We start from the raw sequence: 21406 nt of genomic DNA on the forward strand, positions 1-21406 counted from the left end.
ATATCCAATCATAGAGCTGCCTCCTCTCATCTTTGGGTATGCAGAGAATCGATTCGATTCACGATTAACAGGTTTTCAATTCGATTCAAGAACGATTTTTGCCAATTCAGAACGATTCACATTCAAATTCGATGTGATTCGATAATTTTGATAAAATTTTTTTACATGCATTCATAGGATTATTAAAATGCTTCCCCCAATATTTCTTAGTCAGGGTGTGAATTACACAGCGGCCTTCAGGAGGTCAGAGAGTGGGCGAAAAAAAACTTCTGTCCATTTTTAATGTTTGTTCATATTATTACTTTTTTATTATTACACACTTTATTTTAATAGCCTATAAAAGGTGCATTTTTAGAAATGTACAATTTCCAATATTTAAAAAGGCTTTAAAATGATTGTTAATTAATGCTAACTATTGTGTAGGATAATGTTAATGGCTACACAACCTTATTAAAGTGTTCCAGGCATTAAACATGCAATGCTTCCATGGAGAGACTAGAATATCATGCACTTTTCCAACTAATCCTACACTAACTTTTCGTCACGGAATAGAAAGAAAAGCCTTCTTTGTTCTCTTTATACGGAACTTTTTCCTTTTGATGATTCTGAAAGAAAACGCACCGGTGTCTACTGTTGCTATAGTATCGGACTTAACTTATTTATATCGAACAGACGTGCTTTGGCTTTCTCAAGCCAAAAATGATTGTCAGGGAACAAAAGTTGGGTTTGGAACAACCTGAGGGTGAGTAATTATTGACAGGATTTTTATGTTTGGGTGAACTAGTCACTATAGTTAAGTCTTATTATTATCATTAAGACTGGTTATTCTTCATTGAGCCATTTTGTTCTTCCGCTTGCAAGGTGCTTGCTATATACATCTACAAAACAATTAGTGCATAATTAAAATAATAGGACACAAATAGGCCTACATGATTTTATTAAATACATTCAATGTCAACGTCAAATGTGTTTCTAGAGCACAGTTTAAAACAACTGAAAGTTGAGAAGACATACCTACCTAACTTTAATAGTTTGCCTCTGTGTGTGCTGTACAATATTGTGAAAACTGTATATTGTGTATTTTAGCAGTATAGAGACCAATCAGAAGTTAGGACTGGAAAAGATATAGGCTACTTCACCAAACAACTACTTTACCTTAGAAATAAAAAAAAAGGCAGAAAGGTCAATGTTTGTGCATTTGACGTATACCCTCGTTACATATGAAAGTTTACCCTAGACAACAGCATTATTTTACAGATTGATGCAGACTGAGCAGCTAATATTCTACAGCATCTAATGTTCTTCCTCAGTGATGCACTGATCAAAAGTAGTAAAAACTTTTGGTGACTTTGAAAGCATCAGAGGTGCCCACATATGGCGTGATGATGGTGTTGTTATCAATGGATTGTTTGAAGTGTCCAAAGTGTTGAATCCGGTAGGTTCCTGTCTGCGCTCTGAGCGGGATGTGCCACTCCACTTTTGACTGACTCCGGCCGCCCAATCCTTTATTCCAGTAAAACCTGGTTACAAAATATAAGTGGTAACACTTTACAATAAGGTTCATTAGTTAACTACATTAGTTAACATGAACTAATAATGAACTGCACTTATAAAGCTTTTATTTATCTTTGTTAACCACTGTTTGGTTCGATTAAAACGAACCCTGGTGCGATTGCTCGGTTAGTGTGGTTCATTTGAACATAATGTGAACGCTGCCATCCGAACCCTGGTGCGCACCAAACAAGCGGGCCGATGGGCCTCGGTCCGCTTCCAAATGAACTCTGGTGCGGTTCGATTGATATATGAACGCAACACGGACCAAAGACATGTAAACGAACCAAAAACAGGACGTGCTGTCACAAGATGCGACGCTTCAAGTCAGCTGATTTGACGACGCGGAAAGATCGGTGTATCCAAAATGAGTAGAGGGCAAACGTGGAGCAACGAGGAGGTAAAGTGCCTCATCAATATTTGGTCCGACGAGCATGAACTGCCGTCTCTTTGCAGCAGATCTTCGTTTCTGCATACAACGGAGGAAATCCTGGTGTTGTTTTGAATGTTTTGAACATTTTATGAGCTCTTCGTGAGTTCTCAGCTGGTAAAAATAAAACTATATGTATAGGGTTTGGAATGACATCGTCATGTATATACTTTCAATTTTAAATGTCTGTGGAGGAGGTCTCATATGTGGTACCATTTGAAAGCTCAGAGTCTCTACTTTCTGGAGATATGCATCCCTTTGGCATTTGTTTTACAAAAAGTAACTTATTTACACTAAATTACTCTGGTACCATTTCCGCCTGTATTTGGCCTACCCAAATTGAAAAGCTTCCCATATCCACATCCAGTGGTCTAAATTCAAGATTTGTGTCATTTTACAGGAAACCCTTTGAAGTTACATAAAACACTGCTAAAAGTGATAAACATGTAAGTATATTTTGTCTGAGCTCAAAAAAAGAGGCACTTTTTGATTTTTTTTTGGTTATAAATTCAGTTTTGAAGGTGTGTAACTCTGTGTGCCCTGTGTGCTCTAGCACCCTGCAGACAGTTTGGGCTGTTTCCACTAAATTCCAGAAAATACTGGAAAAAAGATTTACTGGTAAAAAGATTTTTGTCTGGATCATGTATGCAAGATTTATTCAAATGAATCTAAATGGAGGAATATGACCTTTTTAATGTAATTTCTGTCTGCCCCTTACCAAGAATTCAATGACACTGGGATATTGCATTTATACCACTGTATATTGGTATTGGGGGGGGATCCCTTCAGATCCATTTGTTCCATAAATCTTGCATACAAAATGATACTTTTTTGGGGGGTCGGGGGTGTGGTGGAAACCCTTTTCCGAACTTCAAAGGGTTTCCTTTAATTTATTTGTGGGTATGGGAAGCTTTTCAATTTGGGTAGGCAAAATCCAGGCGGAAATCCCAAAAATGGCCCCAGAGCTTAAGAGGTTAATGTTAATTTCAACATTTACTAATACATTATTAAAATCTTGCTAACATTAGTTAATGCACTGTGAACTAACAAGCAAAAACCATGAACAGCTGTATTTTTATTAACTAACATTAACAAAGTTCTAATGCTGAAGAGAGGTGTTCATGGTTAGTTCATGTTAACTAATGTTAACTAATACAACCTTATTGTAAAGTGTTTCCAAATAAGTCAGAATCTTTGCTATTATAGTAGGCCATATGTATGTAATTGTTATCATTTAACATTTTTTACACTATTTTATATTACAGACAGATTTGGCTACGCTCAGATTGAGGGAAACAGAGTTTGAAAACCGATCAACATTCAATCAAAAAACCTTGAAGCCATTTTCTTCGTTTCAGTGTTACTGACGTACTTGCGTTTTACCTTTGCCAATTATGTCAGTATACATGTACAGAATCTGTACAATGTTGTCTAATCTACAAGTGATTGAGGATTGTGGATTTCGGCCCGAGGATTGAATTGGCTATATAATAAGTGATAAGACCTTGACTCAGCGTTTGCCTTATCGGGGGACAGACCTTGAGAGATACTGTCAGCTTCATTAACACAAGCTCAAAGTATAGAATGATACAAATCAATATGATATATAAACATTAGCACAGAGAACATTTAAAAAAACACATATTGTATAAAGTATGTAGAAATAACATTACCTTGTTTCCCATGATGCATCCGTGTGAATTATTTCCCATATGTTGGTGTCATTGTGAAACATCTCCACAGTGACGAGTGTCTTATCTCTCTGATATCATAATAACCACAGATTAGTTATATCTCATGCATAAAAGAGCATGTTTTGCAAAAGATTACTGTATGGTTATTGCTACTAAAGAACTCACAATATCTCCAGAGTGTCTCGGGTTTCCAGCAACAAATGTGACAGATGCGATTTCTCCCTTTAGAATAAATAAATCTTGTCAATTTATAATAGCAAGCTTAAGTATGTTGCAAGCTTAGACTTCAATCATTTCAGTAAAATGTTAGTCACATTAATGATATTTCAGTGAAATTTTGCGGGCAAAAATGTCTGAACTGCCAACACAGAAGTTACTTTCAAAACAAGCAGCTTTCTGTTGGTCAGTACAGCAAATATGGGAATTATGTGAAATATGTGACCTACTTGAAAATGAGCCAAATCTGCATAAGGGAACTTATTCGCCCTCATGCAAAATTTTCATTCCTATTGAAATGACTGGATTTCGCCCACAAAATTTTGTCGAGGTTCGTGACCATAACTTTACTGCATGTACATCACAATTATTGACCTACCACTTTATAGACAGGGTCAACCTGCTTTAAGACATCACCAAAGGTGGTGTTAGTTGGTGCTAAATCTGCCACGGGGTCCGTCATTTGATTAAAAAGTTTGTCTTCATCAAAGAAAGGGGGTTCTGGACCCTTGGGCAACTCTCCTATTGTTCCCTGTGGAAGATTGGTTCATTCGTGAGATCAGCCAGATCATTTAAGTTCATCAAAAAGTTACAAATCACTGCAAGGCAATGGAAGGTGGAGCGTTACATGAGCAATAGCTTTGGCCAGTCCTCTGAAGCGCTGGATATAAGCCGAGAGAGTGTGAGGGCCAAAAATGGTGGATGCGCCCTCATATCGCTGGATCTGTAAGAGAAGAAGAAAACCATTTGAAAAGACAAATAACACATCATGTCTGTCATCTCATTTTGACATGTTTATGTACCTTGGAGCACCATGTTAAAGGGATAGTTCACCCAAAAATGAAAATTCTTGAATTAATTACTCACCCTCATGTCTTTCCAAACCCCTAAGACTTTCATTCATTTTCGCCACAAATGAAGATACTTTTGATGAAAAAGAACCAATGTGGTTCATTCTTGTGTTACGTTTGAGCTTCAGCAAGAACCAATGAGGTTCATTCTCGTGTTACACAGCACATTTGAGCTTCTGCAAGAACCAATGAGGTTCATTCTCGTGTTACACAGCACATTTGAGCTTCTGCAAGAACCAATGAGGTTCATTCTCATGTTACGCAGCACGTTTGAGCTTCTGCAAGAACCAATGAGGTTCATTCTTGTGTTACATTTCAGCTTCTACAGGAACCAATGAGGTTCATTCTCGTGTTACATTTCAGCTTCTACAGGAACCAATGAGGTTCATTCTCGTGTTACATTTCAGCTTCTACAAGAACCGATGAGGTTCATTCTCGTGTTACATTTGAGCTTCTGCAAGAACCAATGAGGTTCATTCTGGTGTTACATTTGAGCTTCTGCAAGAACCAATGAAGTTCATTCTGGTGTTACGTTTAAGCTTCTGCAAGAACCAATGAGGTTCATTCTGGTGTTACGTTTGAGTTTCTGCAAGAACCAATGAGGTTAATACTCGTGATACACAGCACGTTTAAGCTTCTGCAAGAACCAATGAGGTTCATTCTGGTGTTACGTTTGAGCTTCTGCAAGAACCAATGAGGTTAATTCTCGTGATACACAGCACGTTTGAGCTTCTGCAAGAGGTTTGGTCTCGTGCGTCAAGCAGGTTGAGCCTCTGTTTATGTTAAATTATCAATGTTTATATGTGAATAAAAGCTTAAATTCAATCTGTTCATCATATAAAGTGATCGAGTCTCTTCAGAAAATTTGGACTAAACTGCTGGAGGGACAGAAAGCTCTCTGAAGATGAGCAAAAGTTGGGTTTGGAACAACATGGGGGTGAGTAATTATTGACAGAATTTAAATTTTTGGGTGAACTATCCTTTTGATACCACGACGGTGATCAATGGTCGGTGGTCAGGACTAAAACTGAAGCATACCTGATACTCTTCATATGTAGTGATGTAGTGGGTGTAGATGTTGCAGAGACCAGCGACGACCACCTCTGCATTACTGAAAGACTCTTGCACCTCCAACTCCTATGAAAATCATGTGATACATGTTTTTAAAAAAATGTATTTAACATAACTGAATACAGTAAAAAAAGAGAGAATTTTGAATAATCTAATTCCTATTCGGATTCATAAATGGTGTGTGTCAACCTGTTGTGCCAGGTTTGATACCATTAAAGTAACACGTGGACTTTTAGGAATTTTTCTTATTCCCCATATCCCCCAGAGTTAGATAAGTCCATACATACCATTCTCATCTCCGTGTGTGCCATAACTCTGTCTGACACACTCACTGCTAGCCTAGCTTAGCACAAAGACTGGAGGTAAATGGCTCCAGCTAGCCTACTGCTCAATAATTGTCAAAATAACGCCAACATTTTCTGTGAACATGTACATGTTGTGATGTGTATAGTTACATTGCGTACTAAGACAGACGGAAAATTAAAAGTTGTGATTTTCTAGACCGATATGACTAGGAACTATACTCTCATTCCTGCGTAATGATCAAGGAATTTTACTGCCGTACCATGAGTGCAGCGGCGCAATGATATTATGCAGCACCTGAAAATAGGCTAACTTCCATCAACATAACCAACGTGTAACAGACTCCATTGTGATTTATCTTATAATTAGTTTTTTGTGTACATTTTTGACATTTCTGTGTGTTTAAATAGGTTTAAGGTCTGCATTATCTGTCTTAATAAGTAGGGACTTTTATTTTGACGGATGTTGTGGTCTACGGAAAGATAGTGAGAGCTCGCGGTTCATCGGAGTGGTTAGGCAGATTTAAAGTTTGCAGTTTGTTAAGCACCCCCCGAAAAGGCAGAAAGGTATGTTCTTGTTTACTGTCATCTGTAATGAGTATTTTTGTGTATTTCGCTGTATGTTAATGATAATGCTATGAAGAGAGAGAGTTTGTGTACGAGGTGTTAATGCGCACTTCTTTGCTTTATTTGTTCAGCTCTTACAGTGATTTTTTGGAGATCAAACGGTTTCAATAAACTCTATGAAACATCAGTAAAGTCTGGCCATCATTCGGACAGGGTCCGCTACACAACGTGACAATCTGCTTGCACAGAGAGCGCTGGGGACTATTTTCAGGTGCTGCATAATATCATTGCACCGCTGCACTCATGGTACGGCTCGAAGTTCCTTAATTATTACACAGGAATGAGAGAATAGTTCCTAGCCATATCGGTCTAGAAAATCGCAACTTTTCATTTTCAGTCAGTCTTAGTACACGATGTAGCTACACACATCACAACATGTAAATAGGAAAATGTTGGCGTTATTTTGTCACTTATTGAGCAGTAGGCTAGCTGGAGCCATTTACCTCCAGTCTTTGTGCTAAGCTAGGCTAGCAGTGAGTGTGTCAGACAGAGTTATGGTTATGAGAATGTTATGTATGGACTTATCTAACTCTGGGGGATATGGTGAATAAGCTAAAGTCCCAAAAAGTTGGCATGTTCCTTTAAATATTGAATATATTGAAGATATGAAAAGGTTTTATCTTTGTGTTGTATGTTGAAAACAACTACATTGTCATTGCTTAGTATTTTTGTGGAAATTCTGATACACTGCCATTCAAATGTTTGGGCTAAGTAAGATTTTTTTTTTAAGGGAAAGAAGAAATACATTTTTAATCAGCAAGGATGCATTAAACTGATTGACAGTAAAGACAATTATAGCAAATCAGCATATTAGAATGATTTCTGACAGATCTGAAGACTGTTAGACTGGGTACACCCAGCCCGATCTGTCGGCGATTTGATTTCGCCCTGCAGCTCAGGCTGGAAACCTGTACATATTTTTATCCTGCTTCCGTTACAAATTTGCTGGGACCAATCACAAACCGGCTTATCCACCTGGCGCGCTATTGGCGGGTTTAACACAATGACGGATAGAGAAGTGATGGATCGTTGGTCTGATTGGTTGAAGGACTATCCAATTGCGTACAGAGTCATTTGGACTATGCCCGTTGATCAAACCTCTAGTGCAGTAGAAAATACAGAGAAGACTACCCAGACTAATGTTCAATCTTAAGACTGAGCTTGGTCTGGTGATAGCCAGACAAGACGACTGTAGTAATGATGCTGAAAATTAAGTTTTGCAATTACAGGAATACATTTAGCATTACAATTTTCAAACAAATGCATCCTTGTTGAGCATAAGAGAAAGAAAAAAAAATATTTCTAAACTTTTGACCAAGAGTGTATGTGCAGTTCTCACCTTTTTGACTGCCTCCCGTATCCTTCTCCCTGACATGGTACTAGAACATTGAAGACAACTTGAGCTGAACAATATTGATTGGTTATGGAGCCACTTTTTTCCTATATTAACACAGCTGCTGCTTTTGCAAATCAACAGAACTCACGTGAATTCTCCAGGGACTGCAACTATGGCCAAAGAGCCAATAGTGAGGATCTGAACGTCCACAATGGCTGGATGCCATGGGAGCGGTGTATCCAGCTGCATGAAAACGGCAATCGCTGTTATTATTTCAAAACAAATTAAACAATCAAGTGTGTCTTATCAGTACTTTCCATTAGCCATTGTCAAGCACTGAGCCAATTCTGGAGTGATTGCCACATTGTTATCTTTTGTTTATAACAAAAGATAATGTATTGTATTATCAGATTTTGTTATTCTGTTTGTTTTTGAGCTTTATGTATACCTCCCCGGTGCTGAAGAGGATGGGTTTAGGCCGATGGCAAGCCATGGACTCGTTAGACGGGGGTCCCACAAGTGCATCTCTTATGCCATCCCAAAAGGGGTCTCCCTCTGTATCCCCTGGTGACAAGAAAAAAATAGCCATGATTATCAGATATGTAACAACAATAAGAACTGTCAAAGTACTTGCCAATCTTGTGACATAGCTATTTGCCTATCTCCTTACCTTGTATGAAGTTGAATTCTCCTCCTCCATCAGTTGTACCAGCGGCAAAACTGTGGCCCAGAGCAGGTTTACACGTCCGTCCCTGGTGACAGAAAGCGTGTCAGCATGAAGTTTGCACAGTTTTCTGATTCTACAGTGCGCCTCTGTTTCAAAGGATGCTTCAGTGAAGTACACGATCAGGGGTGTGCACACTTATGCACAATTGTTTTTTTCTCTGAAATATGTCACTTTGCTCTTCAGTGGCATTGTAAAGGTGTCATTTCACATGAAATTTGCAAAAGACAAAACCAGCTGCATGTATTAACAGGTGTTTAACCACGCTACTGTATACATGTTAAAGGGATAGATCACTCAAAAATGAAAAATCTGTCCATTTATTCACCCTCAAGTTGTTCCAAACCTGTATGAATGTCTCTCTTCTGCTGAAAACAAAATAAGATATTTTGAAGAATGTTGGTAAAAACAACATTGTATTGTTTTTTCCATACTATGGAAGTCAGTGGGGTCCATCAGCTGTTTGCTCTTCAAAATATCTTATTTTTTGTTCAACGGAAGAAATAATTCATACAGATTTGGAACAACTTGAAGGTGAGTAAATGATGACATAATTTTCATATTTGGGTGAACTATGCATTTAAGGTCTACAGACAGCATCTGTGACAGTCTGCTGATAACCATAGAATATCATTTGAACTCTTCCTTTAGTTTGAAAAAACAGGAAAACTGTGTTTATGGTGATGCACTTACAATTTCAGTCCACGAGGAAAGACATTTTAGAGGGTTAAAAGCAGAATTAAGAGGCTTGTATTTAATATTAAAAGCACTTACAGGAATTATGCAGTGCAAAATATGTGATTTTTAATTTTGAAGTTGTATAAATTGCCCTTTTGAGATAGTAATACTTGTTAGGGTAGATTAACGTATGTAATTCCTGAGTGTGAAGTTTGTTCAATAATTCCTAACAGTGCTTTATGGATCATTATGTCGCATCCCTTTTACAGTTTACAGAAGTTGGTAAGTGTCTCACTAGTCTTGTGCATACACATATAATTGTCTAAATGTATAAAGTCAACAGGATGAAAAAAGTAAAGCTGCTTTAAAACAATATTGTGAAAAGTGTTGTACAATTTTTTTTTACTTGTTAGTGTTAGTGCATGTTCCTGGTTTCATTACCCGTATTTTGTGCACAGGAACCCTGTACTCACTGTATGAGTGGAGTTTATTGGGACAGTCTCATCGGTCATGTTGACCCACTGATGTGCACCGTAAACCGGCCCGTGTAACTCCTGCTTTGCACTGCTGTACAGCTCCTGCAGAACAAATTCACGAGGTGAAGAAGAGCACTCATGCTGCACAGACACTCATAAGAATCAAGGAATATGAGAAGTGACGCACACCTTTGCTTTTTTATACATGTTCTCTCCTATGATCCTGGTGCTTTCAAACATGTCCTCACCCGGCCCAAAAGCTATGCAAGCTTTTTTCTATTGAAAGGCAATGTGAATTAGAACTGGTGAGTGAATATTTCCAAGTGTCTACAATTGTTTTGAAATACAGGGTTAAAGTTAGAAAGAGAGATCATAAGATACTTCTTTCAAAGAAATAAAAAACCTTAATTATTCAAACTTTTGACTGATAGAGTATATCAAATAAAATAAATGGAGTGACTGTATTGAACTGGAATGACAGAAAATAGAAATTTACTGGAATGCAATTTCACAATCCCGCAACAAGAATTTTCTAGTTTCAAGTTGAGAGAGAAAAAAAGGAGAAAGAATTAAAGATAAAAATAGTGGTAGGTGGTACTTAAAGGGATAGTTCACCCAAAAAAAGAAAATTCTTTCATTAATTACTCAACCTCATGTCGATCCAAAACCGTAAGACTTTCGTTCATCTTCAGAACAAAATTAAAGATCTTTTTAATGAAATCTGAGAGCTTTCTCCCTCAATTGGCAGCTATGCAACTACCACTTTGACACTTCAAAAAGTTCATGAAGAGATTGTAAAACAAATCCATATGAATTGAGCCATTGAGTCCTAATTTTAGAAGAGATGGGATCGCTTTATATGATGAACAGATTTTATTTAGGCTTTTATTTAAATTGATCAGCGAACATAAACAGAACCTCAACCGAGCCTGCTTGACGTGTGAGAACAAACGTCCGTAACACGAGAATGAACCTCATTGGTTCTTGCAGAAGCTCAAACGTGCTGCGTAACATGAGAATGAACCTCATTGGTTCTTGCAGAAGCTCAAATGTGCTGCGTAACACGAGAATGAACCTCATTGGTTCTTGCAGAAGCTCTAAAGTGCTGCGTAACACGAGAATGAACCTCATTGGTTCTTACAGAAGCTCTAAAGTGCTGCGTAACATGAAAATTAACCTCATTGGTTCTTGCAGAAGCTCAAATGTGATGCGTAACACGAGAATGAACCTCATTGGTTCTTGCAGAAGCTCAAACGTGCAGCGTAACACGAGGATGAACCTCATTGGTTCTTGCAGAAGCTCTAAAGTGCTGCGTAACACGAGAATGAACCTCATTGGTTCTTGCAGAAGCTCAAATGTGCTGCGTAAGCCGAGAATGAACCTCATTGGTTCTTGCAGAAGCTCAAATGTGCTGCGTAACATGAGAATGAACCTCATTGGTTCTTGCAGAAGCTCAAACATGCTGTGTAACACGAGAATGAACCTCATTGGTTCTTGCAGAAGCTCAAACGTGCTGCGTAACACGAGAATGAACCTCATTGGTTCTTGTGGAAGCTCAAATGTGATGCGTAACACGAGAATGAACCTCATTGGTTCTCGCACGTGCTGCGAACATGCTTAAGCTTCCATTTAACTGAGGAGTTGATGAATGTTAAAATGTGAATAAAAGCCTAAATTTAATCTGTTCCTCTTATAAAGTGATCGAGCCTCTTCAGAAACTTTGGATTAAACCGTTCAATTCATATGGATTATGGATTTTACGATCTCTTTATGAGAAAAGTGGTCTCTTCAAAAGTGGTAGTTGCGTTGCTGTCAATGGAGGAACAGAAATCTCTCAGATTTCATCAAAAATATCTTAATTTGTGTGCTGAAGATGAACGAAAGTCTTACTCGTTTGGAACAACACGGGGGTGAGTAATTAATGACAGAATTTTCATTTTTGGAAAAAAATCCCTTTAAGAGACTGAACTATTCTGGAAATACCACATATGCTGTGTGTAAAAATTAAAGAAATCCTCAGTTCAGTTTGACAGTAAATGATGCACAACCCTGTTGATATACAGTACAGCATGTATGTAATAATAACTCACTCCACCGACGGGGCAGGAGCTGTTAAGGTAGTCACACTTCTCGCCCGTGTTCACGCAGACAGGGCCGCGAATATTGGGAGATGAATCTCCAAGATTACTGGAGGAAAAGCCGGCAACAAAAGGACCCTGGAGGTAAACAGACCGTGAGGCGTTGGCGCTGAGCTTTTCATAATGTCCACAACTCAAAAAGTCTAATAAAACGTAACTGTCAAGGTAACATAAGCATAACAGCATTAATTAACCATCTTCATTAAACTTCCTCTGTGCTTACAGCATTCTCATGGGAACTATTGACTTTCTGAAGTGACAAACGTCCTTGTATTCTCTTCGAGTAGATTACAAGTAATAAAGACAATCAATTAACCTTGATGGTGGAGCTCAGAGGGAGATGGACTAATTAAAAGGATGACCTTTTACCTCACCGGGTAGAAAGCCAATGTTTTTCTCTTGCTCGAAGGCATAGGATGCGTAGCCGAGGTTGTCCGAGCTCACCATGCGATTGGTGTTATTCATACTGACGGGATGGACAGCAAACCAGCTGAGGGCAGATGCAAAGCCAATGAATCAATTGCCAATGCAGTAATTATCAGTATATTTGGCAGAAGTCAATTAACTTGAAGACCCTAAGATCATACTCTGTTTGTAATGAAACTTGTGATTTTCTAATGTACAGGGCATATACACCCACCTAAAGGATTATTAGGAACACCATACTAATACTGTGTTTGACCCCCTTTCGCCTTCAGAACTGCCTTAATTCTACGTGGCATTGATTCAACAAGGTGCTGAAAACATTCTTTAGAAATGTTGGCCCATATTGATAGGATAGCATCTTGCAGTTGATGGAGATTTGTGGGATGCACATCCAGGGCTCGAAGCTCCCATTCCACCACATCCCAAAGATGCTCAATTGGGTTGAGATCTGGTGACTTTGGGGGCCATTTTAGTACAGTGAACTCATTGTCATGTTCAAGAAACCAATTTGAAATGATTCGAGCTTTGTGACATGGTGCATTATCCTGCTGGAAGTAGCCATCAGAGGATGGGTACATGGTGGTCATAAAGGGATGGACATGGTCAGAAACAATGCTCAGGTAGGCTGTGGCATTTAAACGATGCCCAATTTGCACTAAGGGGCCTAAAGTGTGCCAAGAAAACATCCCCCACACCATTACACCACCACCACCAGCCTGCACAATGGTAACAAGGCATGATGGATCCATGTTCTCATTCTGTTTACGCCAAATTCTGACTCTACCATCTGAATGTCTCAACAGAAATCAAGACTCATCAGACCAGGCAACATTTTTCCAGTCTTCAACTGTCCAATTTTGGTGAGCCCGTGCAAATTGTAGCCTCTTTTTCCTATTTGTAGTGGAGATGAGTGGTACCCGGTGGGGTCTTCTGCTGTTGTAGCCCATCCGCCTCAAGGTTGTGCGTGTTGTGGCTTCACAAATGCTTTGCTGCATACCTCGGTTGTAACGAGTGGTTATTTCAGTCAAAGTTGCTCTTCTATCAGCTTGAATCAGTCGGCCCATTCTCCTCTGACCTCTAGCATCAACAAGGCATTTTCGCCCACAGGACTGCCGCATACTGGATGTTTTTCCCTTTTCACACCATTGTTTGTAAACCCTAGAAATGGTTGTGCGTGAAAATCCCAGTAACTGAGCAGATTGTGAAATACTCAGACCGGCCCGTCTGGCACCAACAACCATGCCACGCTCAAAATTGCTTAAATCACCTTTCTTTCCCATTCTGACATTCAGTTTGGAGTTCAGGAGATTGTCTTGACCAGGACCACACCCCTAAATGCATTGAAGCAACTGCCATGTGATTGATTGATTGATTAGATAATTGCATTAATGAGAAATTGAACAGGTGTTCCTAATAATCCTTTAGGTGAGTGTATATATACATAGTAGAAGCCTCATTAGCGGCTGTTTATATGGGCCGCTATACGCGCCATCCGCCATTTTGGAACAGTCAAAGCCAGTCCTTGAACATTCGAGAGCAAGTTGACTGAGCGTCTGAACTGTAGTTAGACGCATGTGTAAATATCTATATCTGCAATAGACTTCAGTAGATGATTGTGCTAAACTAACACAATACAAGATAAAGGCGTCAAGCTAACACGATATTAAAATGTTAGTAGAGTAAAAACCTGTAATATTGAGTTAATACATATAAAAACATAAACCAACACATTCTCACCTGTGAAAGGTTATCTCATTTCATCAGTACTTTAAATAACAGCGGTTTTACAACCCGAAGACACGCAATGTTGTGGCATCATCGATTCTTATGTGAGTGACAACAAGCTGGCCGTTCCAAAATGGCGGGTGCGCCGACGTGTCAGGAGCGGTCGAATGTGTCATCTATGTATACATATCTATGGTAAAAGGTGTATAATACCTGAGCAACCCCATGCCATCCCCATCCAGATCTGTGAATTTCATGATGACAATCTGCTTGTCTGTGTTGAATTCATATCTGGGTTGGAAACAGAGTCATAAATTAACTTGTAGTGACTTTCAGCTGTAAGAAATCTGTATTAATCGTCTCAGAGGCGAGTGTTGTTTAATGTGTAGCCAATATGAAGTGATTTTTGATGAAAAAGTTAATACATTAACAGAGATTGGGGCTAGTTGTGTCACACATTTGTACTGTAAAACAATTTTGAGAGACAAAACAATGAAATCGTAAAAATGCTATTGTGACAATAATATTCCAACTTACAATAATGGACCGTTTTCAAACGGAAGTCGCCATAGTTGGGTAAACTATATGGTGAACATAAACTACAAAAACTTCCCAAAAGAGGAACAAATATTGAGAGATTGATTACATTGATCAGAAGTGAGAAAGATGTCAAATTTGCTTTCACTTTACAATACGATACATAGTATAAATTTAGAACGGTCAACCTGTACATTTTGTGTTTTTTCCAAGAGCTATTACAAAAATATAAAGATACTAGAATGTTAAAAAAACAAGCATTTGTGAAATGTAACTCTAAACCTTAAGTTATTGGAATATATGTGTGTGACAATAACCCTGTCTATGTCTTATGCATTATTTACAGACTTTCTGTATTTTATTTTGTTAATGAATTAATTAATTTCTTTATTTCCAGATGAAGATTTTTGTCATTTTGGAATTTTTTTTTTTTAATTACCAAGAAAGTTACAAAAATGTAAATATTATTATATTTCTTTAATATTATTAATAATAATACTATATTACAGGTAACACTTTACAATAAGGTTTCATTTGTTAACGTTAGTTAACTACATTAGCTAACACAATGAACAATACTTCTACAACGTTTATTAATCTTATAGATAATCTCAATTATTACTAGATTTTTAAAAGTATAGTTCACCCAAAAATGAAAATTCTGTCATAATTTACTCACCCTCAAGTTGTTCTAAACCTGTATGAATGAGGAAGATATTTTGAAGATTTTTTGTAACCAAACAGTTGAGCACCATTGACTTCCATACTATTTTTTTTTCCATACTATGGAAGTCAATGGTTCCATAGCTCAACGGTTTGGCTACCCATATTCTTCCAAATATCTTCCTTTGTGTTCAGCAGAACAAAGAAATTCATACAGGTTTAGGGTGTTTTTGGGTGTACTATCCCTTTAAGTTGTATCTGTTAACAGTTTAGTTAGTTAATGCACTGTGAACTAACAAGAACATTTTTATTAACTAACAGTTAACTAACAATTGTTAATAAAATACAGTATGGTTGCTCATGGTTAGTTTGTGTTAACAAATGAGACCTTGAAGTGTTAAGTTTTAGTAGAAGTAGTAGTAAACTCTGGGTTGTTTCAACCCAATTTTGGGTCAAATATGGACGAACCCAAACGTTGGTTTAAATTAAATTTTTAACCCAATGGTTGGGTTTATCCATATTTTACCAAAAATCGGGTTAAAACAATCCAGCATTTTTAGAGTGTATAGTAGGAGTAGTAGTACAGCAAAAGTCAATTTCTGACACTGGTGGGTTTCAGCTCTTTTAAACAGCAGCTGGATCAATATGAGCATGTCAGCAAACAAACAAACCTGTTTCTCTCCTCCTCAGGGTTGTTCAAGTATGAATGTGGGCTTCTGTTCAAGTTGCTGTCGGCTATTTGTCCTTTATTTATGAAAATTCGCCCAGGTCTCATATTTCTATGAGCTATATCAATACTCTAACAGAGAGGAGAGAAATCATTATCAATGACATGTCGAAGGCATTTACAAAGCATTATATAGGCCAACATATCAGGAATGTATTTCAAATTAGCGTTTGCCAGTACAAGCATACCTTGACTATTCCACTGACGATGGCTTGTATAGATGGCTTAATATAGCCTTTGCTGGTGATCATAAAGAGTGTGTACTGGAAATAGCCTCCCAGGCCTGAATGTGTGTGCGTGCCACTCATGACCACATTGTCCTGTCGGTACAGGTCTCCATATTTCGCCTTTAGCTCTTGAAAAACCTAAAATGTATGAGACAGAGACAAATAAACAAATGCCAGGGATGATTATAAGGAGAAAGTCTAGTTTGAAACACATGAGCCATAAGACCCTTGTATTCATTTTGTTTATACAATTTTGGACCAAAATTGTATTTAATGATTGCAAAAATGTCAAGTGGTATATAATATAATTAATAAAATAAATAAATTAATTAATTAATTAATAAAATATAATACAATATAATATATTATATAATTATATTTTTTATAATATTTTTTTTTTAAGAAAGAAAAGAGAAGAGGTGTAAAAATCTGAAGTTTTTGAACTATCATATTTGTTTTCTCAGGGTTCCTAAAAAACGGTCATAGAAATTTCAACTTATAAATAATATTTAAAAATACTGCCTCTATGTAAAACTCCAATAATCTTTGCTTTATTTACAACAACAAAACAGTATTTCAAACATGCATACATATACACACACATATACACACGCACACTGTATTGCCAAAAGTTTTGGGACGCCTGCCTTTATATGCACATGAACTTTAATGACATCCCGTTCTTAATCCGTGGGGTTTAATATGGAGTTGGTCCAGCCTCTGCAGCTCTAACAGCTTCAACTCTTCTGGGAAGGCTTTCCACAAGGTTTAGGAGTGTGTTTATCGGAATTTTTGACCATTCTTCTAGAAGCGCATTTATGAGGTCAGGCACTGATGTTGGATGAGAAGGCCTGGCTCACAGTCTCCGCTCGAATTCATCCCAAAGGTGTTCTATCGGGTTGAGGTCAGGACTCTGTGCAGGCCAGTCAAGTTCCTCCACACCAAACTCGCTCATCCATGTCTTTATGGAGCTTGCTTTGTGCACTGGTGCGCAGTCATGTTGGAACAGGAAGGGGTCATCCCCAAACTGTTCCCACAAAGTTGGGAGCATGAAATTGTCCAAAATGTCTTGGTATGCTGAAGCATTAAGAGTTCCTTTCACTGGAACTAAGGGGCCAAGCCCAACCCCTGAAAAACAACCCCACACAATAACCCCCTCCCCCTCCACCAAACTTTACACTTGGCACAATGCAGTCAAGCAAGTACCGTTCTCCTGGCAACCGGTGAAACCAGACTCGTCCATCAGATTGCCAGACAGAGAAGCGTGATTCATCACTCCAGTGGCGGCGTGCTTTACACCACTGCATCTGACGCTTTGTATTGCACTTGATGTAAGGCTTGGATGCAGCGAAGCATGTTTTGGCAATATAGTGTATTTTGGTAATATAGTATATATGATTTACAGGAAAATACAATTCAAGTTTTCAGTTTTTCTATACAAATTTTCACATTCATGCCATTTCTTTGTAATTTGTGAAATTTACTAGCAATGTCTGACTAAAATTTGATTCAAAGTAAATGCTTTTACATTCATAAAAATTTGTTTTTACATTTTTTTTCATTTTTGAATAACTAACAAAAAAAGCAAAAACAAACAAAAAATACCATCATCAATGGCCCATATGCAACTTTTCATAATATAAGTGCTTTATATGTAAGCATTTACCATTAATACAGTAATCAGAAGCCATACTAATGTGAATGTGTCAGTGTAGTGTGCACTACCTCTAGCCTCAGTCTCTGAGAGACCATGCCGATGTCCGCAGTGACGAACACCACTCTTTTACCGCCGTCATCCACAATGAAGGCTCTACTGAAAAGACGTGTGTGGATCCCTCTCGCCGTCTGCTCAGTATTTGCATAACCCATCTTTCCCATGAAGAAAAATACAAAAACATCAGCATTCACAACAATCTTAAAGGCCTTATCTGCCTCTTATCATTCCATCTGATCAATCTGGACAGTCATAAACATTATCAGACTCTAACAACTCATAAAGATGATGGCCTCACCAATAATCAAACAGAACAGCTGGCAATAGATTTAGTCAAATCAAATGATCAAAATCTAAGAAATCAGCTGAATATTAAAAAAATGAAACTAACCATAGGCAGATCAGCCACGGGCCCTGTGCAGTCTGCACGACCCACACCGATTAGATACGGGTTCTCCGGAGGATTTACTGTGGGGGTCGGTTCATCTGGAGTCACTTCTTCTGGTTCACACACATTCAAACCAGACACAAAGTGATTTTTCAATAAGCTGAATGGACAAATTACACTTGGGAACCAAGTCTAAGACCACTAGTGCTTGCTGATATTATTGCTCAAGAAAAATACATTTAGGTCTATGATATATGAGTCAATGACAAATAAGATTTTTAAGATAAAAAAATAATAATTTTAAGCAAGACAGTTTTAAAATGCATTTTTATGTCCAAAAAAATGTATGATGTTGATTCATATTGGTTTTACAGCTTTTAAGGCCGCATGAATTCATTATTAAACTAAATTTCTGATTTTACCACCCAGGAAATGTCAGGTGGTGCGACCATATGTTCATTTAAAATAATATACATATAAATCATTGTAGTGTCTAAAAATCATATCACATGGTAAATTCCCTTTCCATTTCTTTATGTATTGCCCTTTTTGTCCAATTCATATAAACGGACATTTTTCTATGTGTTCAAACACCCAATTTTCCATAAGGACTTTTTATGTTTTGTTTTTAACTGTAGAAATGATTTGTATACATTGTACAACGTTTACGGTTATATTTCTTACTTCATTTTGCAATTGCAGCGGGAACTGATACTTTTAAATGTAAATTTGCTGGTCGCACCACCTGACATTTCAAACTCAATTCAAATCTAACAGGCAGTGATGTCAGTAATCTAACTACTTTTTCCAGTAACGAGTAATCTAACGCGTTACTATTTACAAACCAGTAATCAGATTAAAGTAATTTATCCAAATCACTGTGCGCTACTATTTTTGTAATTTCCCTTAATAAAAATATTTTTGCGTCTTGGGGAGAGTATTTATGTTAAGTGAAGTCAAGAAAGATTTCAGGAAATATTTTTTAATTTCAATTAAAAAGGAGATACATTGTCGACGTTACTGTTAAAAATGCACTTCCAATAAAGTGAGTGTTGTCAAAAACGGTGTTGTAGGTAAATAAAGTAACTTGTAATCTAACTTAGTTACTTTTAAAATCAAGTAATCTGTAAAGTAACTAAGTTACTTTTTAAAGGAGTAATCAGCCATCAGTAACCAGATTACTTTTTCAAAGTAACTGTGGCAACACTGCTAACAGGCATTAACTTGGACACCTATACAAATGTTTGACCATATGCTCAAGGTTATACATACATTTTTTAAACCAAATACACATTTGTATAATAACAACACATTTTCAAAGTTTTCCAGGGGTCATACCACCTGACTTAAGTTGAATCAACCTCATCATTACTTAAAAATGTCAAATGATCTAATATTTATGGGAGGGTGACTAACATTGTTACTGCATCAAAGGGTCCTCTGGGGTCTTCTGTGTGATGTCATATGCTGTCACATGGTTTTCTTAAAGTAACATTGAATAAAATGGCATTTTTATGTCGGTCGCTCTCCCTGACATTTGGAGAAGTAAATTTTTCGGACTAAAGTTTTTTAAGTAATAGAATAGTTTTGAAATAGGACTGATACACTATTTTCCCTCCTCATTTATAAGGAATTTAATGTAAAATCATGCCAAACTATTTGATTAAGAATTTTACTGAGAAAATTAACCTTTTTATTGCAGGTTTGTTTTCTGCTTGTACGTTCGGACGGTCGGTCGCACCAATAATAATAATATAAATTAATTCAGACAAAAAAAAATACATGTCATGTCATTGACCCATATATAATTTTATTATTATAGAATATTATATTTTATTATAGAATAAAATGGATCTGTCATGTGCTTCATATTAGAAGTTTCCATCATGAGATCATTTTATGGATTTAGTTTTAATTAATTTTAATGACATTTTATGAATTAAACAGCTCGTGAACATACTTTGTCACTAGAAACATTAAACATGAACCCCATTAAACATGAAAGATGCAATCAAGACATTTCTCCTTATATAGAACCCAGAGTCAAGAACCGTAAGGCTCTTTATAGAACACCATTGAACCTTTTTTCTAAAAAGTGTAATTAAACCAAGTGTAATTACGTTTTTCCGAATCCATTCTGAGGGCCAAGATCGTAATAAGCCCCACTGACACTGCTGTCATCAAAAGGAAGAGAACTATGAGCGAGAGCTCCAGACCATTGAGACGACAGCACACAGTCTTACGTGCCATTCTTCACTGAGAGACACACAGAACATACGTGTCAGGCAATATACAAAATATGGTAACACTTTATTTTACAGTGTCCTTGTTACACGTTACATTAAGTTACAATAAATGATGCATAATTATATGCAACTAACCCTAAACCAAATCCTAACCTGATAGTAAGTACATTAGTTCATTAATATCCATGAACCAACGCTGCATTTATTTAATCAAAAATATAATAAAAGGTGATATTTTGAAATATGTTTATTATATGTATTATATTAAATACCATTTAATACAATACATATAATAAAGCAAAGCTGAAGTTTTTCTTCAATGTCTCAGTACGATCCTTCAGAAATCATTTTAATATGCAGATTTGGTTCTCATGTAGAATTTCTTGTTATTGTAAATGTTGAAAACAGTTGTGTGGTTTAACACACACACACACACACACACACACACACACACACATGTAGTGTTTTCATCTTTTATGGGGACTTTCCATAGGCGTAATGGTTTTTATACCGTACATACCGTATATTCTATCCCCCTACACTGCCCCTGCCCCTAAACCTAACCCTCACAGGAGACATTCTGCAATTTTACATTTTCAAAAAACATCACTTAGTCTGATTTATAAGATGTTTTCCTCATGGGGACCTAAAAATGTCCC

General features: G+C 37.2%; 1 protein-coding gene across 1 annotated transcript; it reads right to left on the reverse strand.

Annotated features, from left to right (window-relative positions):
* Positions 1-921: 921 nt before the first annotated feature.
* asah2 (N-acylsphingosine amidohydrolase 2) lies at positions 922-20751 on the reverse strand (the record flags this gene model as incomplete). The annotated part of the gene is made up of 20 exons (XM_079846322.1): positions 922-1520; positions 3655-3743; positions 3841-3897; positions 4271-4423; positions 4520-4615; positions 5781-5879; positions 8082-8121; positions 8227-8321; positions 8527-8642; positions 8749-8830; positions 9954-10058; positions 10146-10232; positions 12047-12172; positions 12464-12584; positions 14459-14536; positions 16117-16244; positions 16361-16537; positions 18125-18268; positions 18505-18614; positions 20622-20751. 20 exons carry the CDS (start codon positions 20749-20751, stop codon positions 1322-1324), a joined length of 2232 nt encoding a protein of 743 aa, XP_079702448.1. The 3' UTR covers positions 922-1321.
* Positions 20752-21406: the final 655 nt, after the last annotated feature.

This window comes from Gobio gobio, assembly GCF_949357685.1.
Source record: "Gobio gobio genome assembly, chromosome: 20".
Lineage (NCBI taxonomy): Eukaryota > Metazoa > Chordata > Actinopteri > Cypriniformes > Gobionidae > Gobio > Gobio gobio.